The sequence below is a fragment of the Gossypium hirsutum genome, chromosome A11 (genome assembly GCF_007990345.1).
Source record: "Gossypium hirsutum isolate 1008001.06 chromosome A11, Gossypium_hirsutum_v2.1, whole genome shotgun sequence".
Classification (NCBI taxonomy): Eukaryota; Viridiplantae; Streptophyta; class Magnoliopsida; order Malvales; family Malvaceae; genus Gossypium; species Gossypium hirsutum.
Genome location: NC_053434.1, coordinates 93,250,985 through 93,267,649, shown reverse-complemented (window position 1 = coordinate 93,267,649; position 16,665 = coordinate 93,250,985). Strand labels below are relative to the sequence as shown.

The 16,665-nt window shown below is 34.1% G+C and overlaps 1 protein-coding gene and 1 non-coding gene across 2 annotated transcripts; one reads left to right on the top strand and one right to left on the bottom strand.

The window, feature by feature from the left end:
• The first annotated feature begins 688 nt into the window (after window positions 1-688).
• Window positions 689-4,729, top strand: LOC121209837 (ubiquitin-conjugating enzyme E2 2). Its single transcript, XM_041081548.1, has 5 exons — window positions 689-1,064; window positions 1,151-1,176; window positions 2,212-2,301; window positions 2,408-2,496; window positions 4,182-4,729. The coding sequence occupies exons 1-5, from the start codon at window positions 940-942 to the stop codon at window positions 4,308-4,310; spliced, it is 459 nt and encodes a 152-aa protein (XP_040937482.1). The 5' UTR covers window positions 689-939; the 3' UTR covers window positions 4,311-4,729.
• An 11,346-nt stretch (window positions 4,730-16,075) lies between these two features.
• Window positions 16,076-16,182, bottom strand: LOC121210322 (small nucleolar RNA R71). Its single transcript, XR_005905436.1, has one exon. It is a non-coding gene; the product is annotated as a small nucleolar RNA R71 (small nucleolar RNA).
• Between the last annotated feature and the right edge of the window lie 483 nt (window positions 16,183-16,665).

Sequence of the window (16,665 nt, the reverse complement as noted above, 5' to 3'; positions counted from 1 at the left end):
TCCGGTTCGTCTTCTTTTCTCCCTAAACAAAATAAACCACCCTAAACCCTAAAACTTATACCTTATTAATCGATTATTAAATCAATTTCTAACCCCAAATCAATTCCCAATTCAGTTTAAAACCTAAAAAACCTCAAATCCCGATCAAAATTTCCCAAATAGATTTTCGTTCCCCCCCTAAATCCCACTAAAGCTAATCTGTTTCTAACCCTAAAACATTAACCCATTAACCCTTCAATTTTTTTCCCTAAACCTGTCCCAAACCCATCAGCCGTCGCCAATGTGGCAAGTTAACTTGCCACATCAGCGGTTAACTTGCCACGTCAACAATCCCGTTAATACCCTAACGGTAACTGTTAGTTAGTGACTGTTTTGTCACTTTTTTATAACGTTAGTGACTGTTTTGTTACTTTTTGAAAGTTAAGTGACTGAAATGAAACCTAGGTGACTGTTTTGTCATTTACGCCAAAGTTTGGTGACTGTTGGTGTAATTTACCCTTGATTTTTTTTAATTAATCTAGGATGGCGTATTTGGGATTTTAGCCTAAAATTTTAATAGTTTTGTATGTGTCTTTAGTTTTTTACCGTCTTAAAATTTTCAATTAAAAAATAGAAATTAATTGGCATTGACGTGGCGAGATACTATTCGTCGGTTCCAAAACTCATTTGACCATACTGTCACAACATTACTGACCGTATTTTTTTCTCTGTTATAAACAAAATACAAACAAATCCGTTCTCCCAAGCAGAAAAAAAGGAAAACAAAGGAAAAAGAAAACCCTAGCTTGACCTTTTTGTTCTTTGTGAAACATCAAATCGCAGAGATGGATCTTTCATAGATTTCGCCTCAGATCTCTTTCTCTTTGTAAAAGAAAATTGGGTTTACTTATTTATTTGGATCGGATTGGGTTGGTTTGGTTTTAGAAAAGAAGGAAGGCGATGTCAACCCCAGCAAGGAAGAGGCTGATGAGAGACTTCAAGAGGTTACAGCAGGATCCACCTGCTGGTATTAGTGGGGCTCCTCAAGATAATAATATCATGCTTTGGAACGCTGTTATTTTTGGGTATTTCTCAATTTTCCTCATATCTTCCTCTTTTCATTTCCTTTCGCTCTTTTGTTTAATTTTTGGGGTTTTCGATATTTTTGCAGGCCTGACGATACTCCTTGGGATGGAGGTAACACTTCTGTTGTTTTCTTTCACTTGAATTTCTTATATTTTTGATTTTATTTATTATGCTGTTGATATAGTCTTTGGGGGTTTTGTCGAAGTTTTGAAATTTGAGCTGCTAATTATGTTATATTTTTGGATTTTGGTGAAAATTGATAAAATTGTACCATTTTGTTGTTCCAGTTCTTGCTAAATTTGTCATTTGTCCATGCAATGTGAAATGTTATGTGGTTTTTGCATGCATGCTTTAATCAATTAGCAGTGATACATGATTCAAGCCCACATGATTTGTTTGAGTTGGTGAAGACTGAGTGCAGTCAAATTTTTTCTATCGGTTTTTTCATTGATGAACTTTTTGTGGTTTATGCCTCTTAGAGTTCTTATGTGCGTGCCTCTATTGTGTTGTCTTTTGATGTTCATGAATCATGATTATTGTCAATTGACCATTGGTTTTGGCCATAATAGCAATTGCATTTTCTTTACTTTTCTTTGCCTCTATTGCTGTTGAACATTTGTTTGATCAGTATAGTGCAAGGAATTAGCAACTCATGTTTAATGAATTGCCTTATTATTGGAAATTCGGGGGGATTTTTTCTCCTTGTCATTAGAATTGTAACATGTCATCTTTGGAGTTCAAAAACTGTGACATTCAAATGATAAGTTTTGTGCAAATTGTTTTGTTGCTATAACTTGGTGGTTTGATTGTAAGGAAATTATTGAGGGCTTGCTTGGGTATAATGAGGTAAGGGTAGCAAGATTGAGTGTTGAATTTATGGTGTTTGGTCCTTTGAGGGAGGTTTTCCCCTAAAAAAAATGTTCAGGTGCATTTTTTGTGAGCTTTGATGAGGTTGGCTGTAATCAATAAAATGGAAATTTAGTTGATAAAATCTTTACTCCATAGGCACTGGTATCTTAGACTAGATGTCTTATTTTTATATTGCCTGGTTCTATTTACCACAGTGAAATTTTTGTTTTATTGTTTTTAGGATAATAATTTATTTTTATTTCTCAAGTAACATGAATATTTTCTTGAAATTCTCAGGCACGTTCAAGTTGACTTTGCAGTTTACAGAGGATTATCCAAATAAGCCTCCAACAGTCCGTTTCGTCTCACGAATGTTTCATCCGAATAGTATGTATAAGATGTTCACTGATTTTATTTTTAGCTTTTCGTGCAAAATGTTCCCTTTTTTTTTTTGCTTCTTTTCCCATCAAGTGATCGGCCATGTTTTGATCAGTCTATGCAGATGGGAGCATTTGTCTGGATATTTTACAAAACCAGTGGAGTCCTATATATGATGTTGCAGCTATACTCACCTCTATCCAGGTGCAGCATTCTCTGCCATTTTTCATTTTTATTTCCTCTATGAAGAAACCATGTTTTATCAATTGCTTCCTCTAAACCATGGTGTTCACAGTTTGTTGAATTTCAAATTCTAACTTTACGAGTTACATGTACCTTTACATAAGTAATTGCTCCCCATAGCGCCTCTATTTATTGCACAACTCATTCAATATGTGTCTGCTTTCGATGTTTATGTTTGGCCTATCAGTGTTTATGTCTATCACAAAGGTAAGCACTTGACAAACATAAAAAAGTTATGAAGCCAGTGATTGGACTCCCTGAAAATCATTTATATCAAACTTTTATAAAACAAAGACATTTGAAAGGACTTTAGTAGTTGTGAGGATAATGAAAAAATAGACTTCAAATAGAGGATGACACGTGCGGTAGAGATGCATGTTGCATAAGCAAGCTGTAGGTCTATGTATTATGGCTCAGTGGTAGGCCAGTTTGCAGATGAGCAAGCTGTCATATCCCTCTTACCTTTAACTTTAGTCTATTTCTCCTTTTTAGTGGTCCTTTGGTTCTTGTCCATGAATAAAAGTTAATAAGTAGCCCTTGTCAAATTTCTTGTCATAGGTATGCATGTCTCTTCTTTAGCAAAGTACTTATGCAGGGTGGACAACTATTAAGGGATGGAGGGTGTCTCTTTGTAATGTGTGAAAATTTATTATATTTATAACGAAGTCAATAAACCAAAAGAGTGATTTTAGTCTCTGTAGCCTCTTATGTGTTTCAATTTTTTTTTCTCTATAACTAGATAATTGAGGGAGAAATCGTAGGAACTTTGGCCCAAGGTTTTATTCTAGTAACTCTCCATTTTCTAACTGATTGAAGTAATATTCATATCGTTGAAAAAGGGGCTAATTTGTTTTGCCTTCACATCAAGTGCACCGAAACAGTTAACAATCAGACAACTTTAAACAAGTGCTATTCTTTTAATAAAATAAAATCTAAGTTATATCTATAGAAGCTAGTTTTCTAGAAGGAAGGTGAATATCTTAGAAACAAGAATTGAAGTAGTTTCAAATTATAGGAGCCCATCTTTGACTAAACATGGGAATAGCATATTGTATTATTGTCCTTCCTAAAAATATATTCTACATTTCTCAATTCTCTCTCTATTTTTTTGTTGTTACCTTTGGTCGATGAATACCTCATGTATCCTTTGCATCTTCATTCACTTCTCATAACATAGGAAGATTTTCATGTAAGAGATCAATTTGTGTAACGGAGGCTAGGCGATGCCCCTTTTAAACCATTGTTCAACATTCTTTTCAGTATGCAGTCAACAGAAGTCTTCGGACACTTTGGTTAAATTACTTGTGGTTTGATGTGCGCAATTATCAAGTTTAATCTTGTCTTCCTGTAGTGAAGAGGTCTTAAGATGTTTTCCTGTCCTCACAACTTCATCCTGTGTTCAGTCTATGTATCACTGCATGCATTTGATACAAATTGCTTTGTAATTTGTGATTACAAGTTAATATTCTGATCAACATCAAGCAATCATCTTGAAAGCGGGCTCCAATCTAGACTTTTTCTTTTTAATTATCATTATCAAGTTAATTACCTTTGTTTGCATTGCTCAAAAGCCAAGGAAATGTGAATCCAAGATTCTTAATTAAAGCAGACTAAACATGCTAACAACAATTATGTGCTTTTGCCAGTCTCTACTTTGTGATCCAAACCCGAACTCTCCAGCTAACTCGGAAGCTGCTCGAATGTTTAGTGAGAATAAGCGGGAGTACAACAGAAGAGTCCGTGAAATTGTGGAGCAGAGCTGGACTGCCGACTAAGTGCAGTGTTAGCAACTGTAACCTGGCATCATTCTATGAAAAATGACATGCTGACGATGGTGCTGGTGGGGGTGTTGGTGAAGTTGAAATGCCGTTCTCTTAGCCTTGTGTTCTGGGAATTAAGTAATGTAGTCTGCTTTAGTTTCGTTAATGATTTCTTTGAATGGGGTTTGATTTTCTGCCTCTTAAACAGCTCTGTTTTTTTTTTTACTTGTTTCTTGATGTTGAATACTATTCTTTCCTCGTCTTTTTATTCTGTATTGTGTGTCAGTGTCATCTGTATATGAATGTCTTTTTTTCAAGTACTAATGTCGTAGGCAAAAAACAAGTACTGCTCTTACAGTCCAAATTGGAGGAGCATTTCTTTGTAATAGAATTTGTAAGATTTTCAAACAATATGAATGGTTGCTTGTTTAGAACCCCTGTTTTGCTTGAATCCAGTTCCATTTGCTTCTTGTATTTGCTCCTCTTTCTAAAACTCCAAGCATTTATATAAAGGAGTTTTGAATTTGGATATTTTAGTTAGATCTGTTATTTTTACAGATTATAATCATGGAGCATCGAATTGAACTTCAATTATTTGAAGTTTGTGTTCTAAGTTATTTTATTCGAGCCTGTTTTGTATTTTGGTTAAATATTGAAAATGCCATGTCATTACCATAGGATTGTTAGGGGTAGTATACTACTGAAGTTGAAATGTGTTCTGAGAAAGTTTTTGGTAAGTTTGGATTACAACATGGCAGATATGATGACTTTAATGAGATAAGATCCAAAATCACTTTTGTAAAAGCTAAAAATTTTGATCTTTTAGGTTTGGGTTAAACTTCTTGCTTAAAAACATGAAAAAACTGTCCATTGCATGGTAAATGGAGTTTTTACGTATAAATGTTTTACTAGAGGATTAATGTAATTGATCGTAGAGGTTTATTATCATTAATAGAGTTTTAATAATGATAATATATAATCCTCGTCAATTCATCATATTTTCTTAATTTCCATCAAATTGGCATCAAAGCTTATGTTAGAAATTGTTTTTAAAGCTACGATAGGATGCCCAGTGTTCAAGATGAGGTGCATGACTGAAGAATTGTTGTAGATAGTACAAGCTTTGTAACAACAAAATGAAATGTGGATATTCAAATGGGCACGAATGGAGGTTCCACTCGTAACCCTTGTCTCTGTAGATTTTGCAAGAGATGAATTGGAAAAGCCCTAGAATTGAGTGGTCGATGAGTGAAGATCAAAGTGGATGATTTTCATGGGAAGGTACACGTTGAAGAATATTAGGATTGGAAGTCATGGTAGAAATTTATTTTAAGTGAAAACCTATGGTTGAACCTAGAAAGGTTCTATTTTTGAAGCTGCAATTCAATGGTGGAACAGAATTGAGGAACAACAACCACGTCAATGAAAGCAAAAAATCAGTAGTATAGTACCAAGAGTATTCAAACCAAACCAAATTAATTAATACATCAATTTAAAATAATATAAGAATCAATTGACTTATGAATCGGATCCTACTATAATTAAACTGAGCATTAAGGACAAATTATCCTAGCCCAAACAAAAACTACTTTTATCGTCTGAAGCCATCGTTGCGGTGGTCGAGGTGCGATCTAGTTGCTTATTTTCTTTTTCTATATAAACAACAGCTTAATATTTGAGATATTGCTCATGGGTTATTATTATTTGTTAATGATGATGTTGTTAGCTTGTTAAGTTGTTATTTGTTAATTTAAAATGAAAGTAAAATTTCAGAAGTATTGGCGGTTAATTTTATTTCTTGGTTGAATTGATAATTAAACCTATTCAATTATTAGTGAAAATCTTATCCAGACATAAAAATAATTTTTATCGAGAGAACTTTATATAAAAGTTTAAATGTTTAGATAGAAAAGTCTATTCACCACCGCACTACTAAATTATAATATGCCCATTAGAATTTGTTTGAATGAATTTAATGAACAACTTACAACTCACTATTTTGTGGGTTTGGACAAAGTATTAGATATGAAATTAAGGGTGGTTCATGTATGTAATGGGTCAATTTAACTCGGGCCCAAGATAAAGCAAAATAAACAGAAAATAACTAAACAAAAAAACCAAACAAAATTAAAACAGTTCATTAACAGTTCAGTCCATTTACATCATCTCATTAATTAAACCCAAACCCAATACAAGCCCAAATGAAATAAACCTAGCCCAATGTTACACGGCCCAACAAGCCCAAAATTGTTGACACTCAAAACCCTAGGGCTTCCTAAGCGCGCCGCAACCCCAGCCTCTAGAACCACCACCGCTCGCAAATAAATAACAACATTCATAAGAATTATCTTACTACTTGGCATGATACTACTTACTGCAACTTCATTAATTGTCATAGACATATTTTAAACTTCTTCATTTACTCACTTACTTAAATACTTAATCAAATTTATTAATACATTTTACTTACCTTTTTCCTTATCAAGCATACATGAACATTATGTACTTAACTTTGCTCTTCTAGCATGAACTTGTCTTACCTTTTTAGTATAACTCGTTTTACCTTACCTTATCTTGATATTCTCTTTAAATTTTCCCGTTGAACCACTTGGAATACTAAGGGTACGTGGGTACCTTACCATTGCCATAACTTGTCATGGTCTTACGTGGTATCCTTTTGAAACTTACCATTGCCATGTCTTGACATGGTCTTATATGGTATCCTTGCCTTATGAACTCACCAATGCCATGCCTTGGCATGGTCTTACATGGGACCTTTGCCTTATAGTAACTTATCAATGCCATGTCTTGACATGGTCTTACATGATTTCCTTGCCTTAGAAACCTTACCAATTGCCATGCCTTGGCATGGTCTTACATGGTATCCTTAAACCCTAATGTCATGACATTTGTATCCTACACATTCCTAAGGTTCAATCGGGACTTTCTGAAATTAATTCTCCGTCAATTCATGCTTGAGTCTTCTTTGAATAATTTCATAAAATAAATATACACATGCTGGAAATTTAAAAAATTAACATAAAATAATAGAATATTGCATTTATTTAGCGCAAACTTACCTCGAAACAAAATACGATCAACTATATCGATTTAGTCCACTATCTTTTTCTTTCCCCGGTCTAACTCCGGATTTTGTTCTTCTTGATCTATAATAAAAAAAATTTAGCTTATTTAATACTCACATTCATTAAAACAGTCCTTGACCCAAACTTTGGAAAAATTACATTTTTGCCCCTAAATTTTTACATATTGACACTTTTCCCCAAGGCTCGGAATTTAAACTTCATCCTATTTTCTTATGTTTTATGACATGCTGATCATTTTTCCCTTCTATGACAACATCAAATTCTCACTCTAACATGTACTTATGACTATTAGGTATTTTTACCGATTAAGCCCTTTTACTCGTTTTCATTTAAAACCGAGTAGCACAAGTTGTCTAACATAATTTAAAACTTCATATTCTATCATAAAACACCAAAATACACAAATTTCACCTATGGGTATTTTTCCAAATATGAACCCTAGGTTGAATTATTGCTAGAATAAGCTTAATCAAGTTACTAGGACTCCAAAAACGTAAAGAACATTAAAAACGGGGCTTAGAATCACTTACTATGGAGCTTGGAAACTTGGAACAAACCCTAGCTATGGAGAAACCTTGAAATTTCGGCCTAATGAAGAAGATGGACAAAAATTGGCTTTTAATTTTGTTTTTAATTCATTTTAATAACTAAATGACCAAAATACCCTTAATTAAAAACTATGGTGTTTTATTTTCCTTTAGGTATTTTTGTCCAAACTAGTATAATGGTATAATTACTATCCAAGGACCTCCATTTTAAAAACCCATTACTCACAAGTACTTAATACCTTTGTGAACTAGAACACACATTTTACAACTTTTGCAATATAGTTTTAAATATCAAATTGGACCCTCTATCGATAAAATTTCTAAACGAAAATTTCACACAATCATGCAATCATGCCATAGACCTTAAAATGATAATAAAAATAAATTTTTCTACCTTAGATTTGTGGTTTCGCAACCATTATTCCGTTTAGGCCCTATTTTGGGATGTTACAAAAATTACTCTTTAAGGACCTCTAATTAATATTCCAAAGCGATTTCATACAAATTGCTTCTAGAATCCAAATTTTGAAATTTATTCAATTTGGTCCCTAATTTCCAATTGGACACCTTACACATAGAATTTCTTCATGAAACTTTAACACATGCTTATTTTCATATCCTAGACCTCATAATGATCATGAATTAATTATTTTAATGTCGGACTTGTGGTTTCGAAACCACTATTTCGACTAGGCTCTATTTTAAGATATTACAATAATAACCGGATAATGAATGATATTGGGCTTAAGTAAAATTTGATATTGTTCCCTAGTTTCCACTACATTAAAAAACAAATCGATAAGGCAACAAAGTTTCTAAAATGACTTGAAAAATGGTTTTTCCACTGCATTAGTTTAACATCAAGTTTTTTTTTTCAAGAAGAGTGACAAGCAAACGGTTTTTCTAAAACAACACTATCAACAATAAAATGAATCTTAAGCATACACGACCTAATGAATTAATGCTTTTAAGCTAACTCAAAGTACAAGTATGGTTTTCTCTAAAATTAGTTTATTTAAAGTCTTCAAAAGTAACGTAAGTTAGCTTAGCCATTTCAATGGCTAATGTAGCGTTCTAAATCTAGCCATAATGTCTAGGCCAGGGTTTAGAGGTTACAGAGCCCTCATCATGTTTAATGACATAACTAAGGCTATCGGGAGGGGGATGAGTACAAATATCACCCTTCCTCATTGCACTTATCTATCATATCTTTTTTGGAGGTTAGGCATTAGCACTTATGGAGACATCCCTATTACTTCTAAGTAACCTATTAGTTATGGAGCAGTTCATCATGTGGGATATCATTATGATGCCTTCTTCGGTACGTGGGTTAAGAGGGATCACCCGGTGAATAATGAAGATGAAGACATTCTGACACCGAACAAGTTTCTTCACCTGAACATGCTCCTCCTCCGACTTTGTCATCTCAAGTTGCTCAACCTTCGTCTGAGATTAATGGTTCCATCCTCGACGCTATCCACTCTTTGAGCAATGATGTTCGAGGACTTAGAGATAAAGTTCGATCTCATAGGGATGAGGTGAGCTTTAGGCTATCAATGTTAGAGCTGCAAATGGCATCTCTCCTTGCTCATTTTCCATCGACTTCTCCCTTCTTTCCCCATGATGACGATTAGAGTAGATTTTTAAGTTTGCATTTTCATATCATTATTCATCACATTTGCACTATTACTTTTGGTTCATTTCCTATGTCTATGGCTTCTTTTTGCTCATTATTTTTTATTAAGTATTATAATATAATTTGGTTATTTTTATGTTAGTTCACTATTTCTTCATGTCCATATATTTTTGAACTAACCACCTTTTTCTCCTTAAGCTTTATTTGTCTATTTTGATATAACAAAAAGGGGGAGAAAGAAAGGTAAATTGATTGATATTATGCTATTCATATGCAAATTATGTGACCATTTTCCTTAAAGTAAAAATGAATGTCAAATTTTGAAAATGTATTTCAATTTTTATTTTGGCCTTAAATTCAAAAAAGCTTTTATTAAAGGGGAGCAATATATTCAAAAACAAATTTATTTAAGGTTTTGTTATATAAAAAAGAGGGAGATTGTTAAACTAAGCTTTATTTGAAAATATCTTTTGATATAACAAATTAAAGGGTTTTTGAATAAAATTTAAAATTAAACAAAATTAACTACATGATTTTTCAAAAGAAGTCTAAAAGATAAAATTTTCAATTATTACTTAGAAAATTTGTGAATCAATCTCTAAATCAAGTTAAAATGATTTCAACTATGCACTTTTTCAACTAGACAAACTATTTTTTAAACAAGTCAAATTGCTCCAAACCAAAAAGTATTGACACTTTTTAAGCCAAATATTGATATTTTCAAAATATCGATACCTTTTGAAACAAACGATACCAAATTGACATTCTGGCTTTAACAAATTTAGCTAAGTATCGATCCGATATTATGCCTTTTATGTGTTATCGATAAAATCTTCCTGGTATCTGTATTTTAGCTACAACAGTCATTGAATTTAGCATTTATTACAAAAAAATATCAATACCTTTTTATTTGGTATCGATACTCGCTATTGGAGGCATATTAAATGTTCTGGTTTTCACATCCCCAATGGCTCAATGGTTGGAAATCAATTAGGGGATATAAATATTAGCTTCTAAAGATCCTACAATAATAAGAAAGATATTCAAGAAAAAATCTTCAATCAAACAACCTTTGTGCCCAATACTAATTTTCTTGTACATACTTGTGAGCTTTTATTGTTATTCTTTAGCTTAAGTGTATTCTTATCTATTTGTTCTTAATTGGCAAACATTATGATATTGTAAGGATTATTTCCTTGTTTGCTTCTTTGTAATTTTTTGAGAAGGCTTGTCTCTTAAGATTTGGGTAGAAATCTTAAGGGAGTTGTAATGTTAAACCTTGTCATCAAAGGTTGAACAATTTAATGAATTTGGGAAAATCCTTAGCTGTGGAAAACTAAGGTAGTGGAGTAGGTAATTAGGGCCAAATCACTTTGAATTGTTGTGTTCATTGTTCTATCTTTTCTTTCTAGCTTTCCTAAAATTTTTTAAAAGCCAATTCACTCCCCCTTTTGACGATTTTGGGTTGATCAATCGAGCTAACATCTTTCAAACGCCTAATATCAAGGCCCACCACAAGATTGTGGCTAAAAAATAGGCTCCTAACTAACAAGCTCCATCTTCCTTTCCCCTCTCGACAAGCCCCGAATGAATTGTTAAACCAATTGCTTAATTTCTTGACATAGTCCTTTTGGAATCATCATTGGTTGCATGAAATAACTGGGAACAGGATTGACTGAGCTAAGGTGACTTTACCAGTTAAAGAAAATTTCCTAGCCTCCCAACTTTGCAATTTATTTTAGACCCGATCAACTATGAACCTCATAGTGCTATTAGTAACATTATCATAGAAAGGAATTGCCAAATATAATCCAAGGTTTTGCACCCTACAGAAGCCTAAAATATCATTAAGGTGTCTCATTAACACTTCACTAACACCTTTAGAGAAAAAATATTAAATTTCCTTGCATTCACCTAATGGCCAGAATAATTACAAAAATCTTTCAGAATTGCATTAATCATCCTGGTATGGTTTTTGCTTGCTTTCCCAAAAATGATGAGATCATCTACAAAAAAGGAAGAGGTGATAATTGGACCTGAGTGACATAGGCTAATATGACGACACTATCCAACTTGAATTGCCAAATGAATGTTGTGTCATAGCCACTCCATACATAGAACAAATAGATATAATGATAGTGGACTCCCTAACGGATACCTCTAGCTGACTAAAACTTCTAAGACTGTACACCATTCCATAGTATCTACATAGTAGAATTAGAGATAGTAGACATGACAACATTTCTCAAAAGATCAGGGATACTTGTAGCTTTGAGAGAAGCATCAATAAATTCCCATAGAACACGGTTATAGGCCTTCTCCAAATCAATCTTAACAACCATCCATTTCTTATTCTTTTGCTTACTTCTCATAGAGTGGATGGCTTCTTGTGCTAAAATGATATTATCAGTAATGTTCCGCCACGCTATGAACCTTGCTTGTTCCTACGCAATGATCTTTGGAAAAACAACTTTAAAATGATTGTCAATGACCTTCATAACCAACTTATACAAGACAGAGCACAAATTGATAGACCTAAACTCAGAAAAACTTTTAGGGGCATGGACCTTGGGTAAAAGAACAATCAAAGTGTTATTCAAAAATGGATTAATAATTTCCTCGTCGAAGATATTTTTAACACATCTACAAATAGAACTACCAACTTGTTCCCGTTGACTTTGGAAAAAAAGAGCATGAAAATCATTACTCCCAAGAGCCTTCAAAGGTGCCATATCAAAAAGCAGCTCTGATCTTCTCATCTGGTGCTGCTATTCCTAAAAATTGAACTTCATCGTGAAAAAGCTTAGGAAAAAAAGTTAAGAGGTAACCATATTATAGGTTGCAGTTGCTCACCATATAGTCGTTGGAAAAAAATTAACCACCTCAAACTAAAGGGCATCATCATAAATCGAATCCTCATTGTCATTCTTCAGGGCAGTAATCTTATTTTGTTTTCTTCACTGAAGAGTGCATTTATGGAGCCAATTGCATCTAGCCTTCTGCTTCCATAAGAGTTCTATAACACTTTTAACCCGTATGCATTGCCGGAATAGGGCTACAGAGCATTACCATAAAAATGTAACATAAAACATACATTTCACACATTAATAAAATCATGAATTTAAATCATTCATTCACATGCTTATCATCCATTAATCGAACCCTCGAGACCCTAAAAAATTTAGAAACAAATCGGGAATAAATTGGAAACATTTGAAAAGTTTATGAAAAAAATTAGAAACTTTGGACTGCAGGGGTCACACGACAGTGTGGCCAGGCCGTTTGACTCACACGGCTGAGACACACGCCCGTGTCTCAGGCCATGTAACAATCGAAATAGGGAAACACGATCGTGTCCCAGCCCATGTTCGTGCCCGTGTAACTTTTGAAGTTGGGTTAGACGGCTAAGACACACGCCCGTGTGCTAGGCCGTGTAACTCTCGAAATGGCTTCACAAGCCCATGTGCTAGGCCGTGTAATAGCCTGATTTGCAAATCTTAAAACCTACAAGGGACACATGGCCGTGTCGCATGTCCATGTCGCATGACACACAACTGAGTCACACGCTCGTGTCTCAGGCCATGTGGACATGAAATTTCCCAAAGACAAGTCAATTCCTTCACCAAATCATGAACTCACTTAATGAACTTATGTGCATATAACTAAGGCATCAAAACAGACCAAAACCAACATAAATTGACCAATTCAATAGTTCATAACCATTCAACCAATATCCCATACAAGGCACCTTAATTGCAACATTCAAGCTTACCTAAACATATGTATATATTTGACTACAATTCATTCATAAGCATCTAGTTCAATACCATTTTCAAAACATACCATAACTTCACCATATTACGATCAATTCATCACATACCACTTTGGCCATTCAAACATGCATTAACACATTGCCAAAATAACACATACTAGTATGGCATTTATAAGTACCAAAATGACACTAACCAACCAACCAATATGAAATGGTACCAAAACAAGTTATACATGCCAATATCATCAACTAGCATTCGATTAAATACTAACACAAGTCCACCTATACATGCCATTATAACCTTAGCCAAAACATCACAAACTACCAATATAATCGTTCGATAGTGTGATAGATCCCCAACGAGCTTCTAACCGATCGAGCTTCTGATAATTTGTAAAGTAAAGGAAAATAACTACATAAGCAATGAATGCTTAGTAAGCTCGTATAAAATTTTAACATAACATTCCATTTAAATAATAAACTTTTTAGGGTAAATATAAACTAATACCAATTCCCACAAGAATTATAAAACTACTTAACCATCAACTCATAAATGAGTAAATCCCTCAACATCACATATACATTTCATTCATAACATAATAAGATCTTATAAGTTGTATTACATAATCATCAACTTTTCTTAAGACGATGAACCATTCCATTTAATTACTTACTGATAAATCGTAATTTATACATATTTTTATCCCATGCTTAGCACATTTATGGATGATTTCTCCTTAGATTTGGTGAATTCGATACTCCTAATCCTTTAATTTCATGTTTTATACTTAGGTGAGCATAGAAGAGTAAAAAGAGTAAGAAACGGGCCGAAAATGGAGAATATGGGCCAACATGGGAAATCAACACGGCCTGGACTTCCTTACACAGGTAGACCACACGGCCGTCTCTATTCAACAGACTCTAACACGGTTTGAAACACTCGCACACGGGCGTGTCCCTATCAGGCCCAAGTCTAGTTCTAATCGGAAAAAGGCACCTTGGAGGGATTGGAGGCATTCTAAAGCCTATTTAAACACACTAGAGGAGGAAAAAAGGGGACACACGGAGTAGGAGGTAAGGAATTACTCGAAGAAAGCCGATTGATCCATCTCAGAAGATGGAATATCCTTCAAGACTGAAGATCTCCCTTCAATTTCCTTCAGGAGTTTCTGGGTTTTCTTTATGTTTTGTTATCATTATTCTTTTGAGATGTTTTCCTTTACACTTATGAACTAAATCCCCTAAATACCTAAGTGGAATGAAACCTAAGACGGATCTTGTTATTATTTTCTGAATTATATGATAAATATTGGATTTGTTTTTAATTATGAGTTCCTAATTCAATATTCCAGGATATTGATTCAAGTATTGATGTGCTTATTTAGAGGAGCAAAAGTCCCTGTCTAAGAGTAGATCTAGCATAATTAAGCGGAGTTGATTGCACCCCTAGACATAGAGCGACATAATTTTGCCGGATTAGGGTGAAACCTAATAAGGGAATCCATAGATCGAGTTAATGCAACATTAGGGGTTTTAATTAGAACGAGATTTCAATTAATCAACCTGGGGTTAGACATTGTTAGTCTCGAGAGAGATAATAATATAACTTAGATATTTCTATGGATCAAGTCAAGTGAATAAATCGTCTGATTCAGAGTCAAATAACAAGTGAAGTCTAGGTGGATTTTCCCTTAGGTATTGTCCAAATCAATCAGTTTTTCCTAAAAGTATTCCCCAATTTACTTTCTGTGTATTCTTAGTTTAGTTAATTAGTTTAGTTAAAAAAATCCCCTTAATTTTAGACTAGATAATAAAAAGAAAGTTAATACTAGTACTCTTAGTTCCTGTGGGTTCGACAACCCGGTCTTGCTATAAACTATACTACTGTTCAATAGGTGTGCTTGCCTTCATCATGATAATAGTTAGTTTTCAAGTATGGTCAATTATAAATTTAAAACTTATCACGGTTTGACAATCATCAAGTTTTTGGTGCCGTTGCCGAGGAGCTAAAATATTAGAAACGCTTAATTTTTATTACTTTAGCCATTTATTTTATTGTAATTTAAATTTTATTTTAGTTTTGTTAATTTTACTAAATTTTCTTTTATTTTCTTCTAATATGTTTTTTATAGTTTATGACTAGAAGAAACCCATTAGGACCATTACTTTTTGACAGTGAGATTGAAAGCACAGTTCGCAGAAATCGAAGAGAAATAAGGTGAAACCTAAGAAATATAAAGGAAGGACAAGAAGAAGATATCCATAATACAACTGAGGAGATGACCGAAAATCAGAATAATCAGCTTCCTCCTGTGGTTGCTGCAGATCCAATAAATCAGAATCCTGCTTCTCGTACTATGTATGATTATGCTAAACCTACTTTAACAGGAGCCGAATCGAGTATAGTTACACCTGTTATTGCTGCAAATAATTTTGAACTGAAACCTAACACAATTCAAATAATACAATAGTTTGTTCAATTTGATAGTTTGCAGGACGAGGATCCAAACACTCATTTGGTGAATATTCTGGAGTTTTGAGACACTTTTAAGATCAATGGCGTGTCTGACGATGCCATTCGCCTTCGGTTGTTGCCCTTTTCGTTGAGGAACAAAGCTAAACAGTGGTTGAACTCGTTACCACAAGTGTCAATCACTACTTGGGAACAAATGACCGAAAACTTTTTACTTAAATATTTTCCGCCGGCTAAAACAGCTAAGTTGAGGAATGATATCTCTTCTTTTATGCAGATGGATCTAGAAACACTCTATAATGCATGGGAGAGATACAAGGATGTTTTGAGAAGGTGCCCTCACCATGGGTTACCACTATGGCTACAGGTTCAAACTTTTCACAATGGCTTGAATCCTTCGATTAGACAGATGATTGATGTAGCTGCTGGTGGGGCTATCAATAATAAGACACCTGAGGAGGCTTATGAATTTATAGAAGAGATGTCACTGAATAATTATCAGTGGCAAGTCATGAGGACAAAGCCAACAAAAGCAACCGGCGCTTTTAACGTCGATTCGGTCACCATGCTCTCTAATCAGGTAGAACTTTTGAATAGAAAAATTGATGGTTTACTTGGTTCTTCACAGGTTCACCCAGTAATGCAATACAATGCAAGTGGAGGAGGAACGAGCAATTCAGAATACCCACCTTATGGCCACAACATGGAAAACGAGCAATTAAATTATATGGGTAATAATCCTCAACCTCAAAATAATCTTTATAATAACACTTACAATGCAGGATAGAGGAACCACCCAAATTTCTCATGGGGAGGCAAGGGAATCGGAGACCA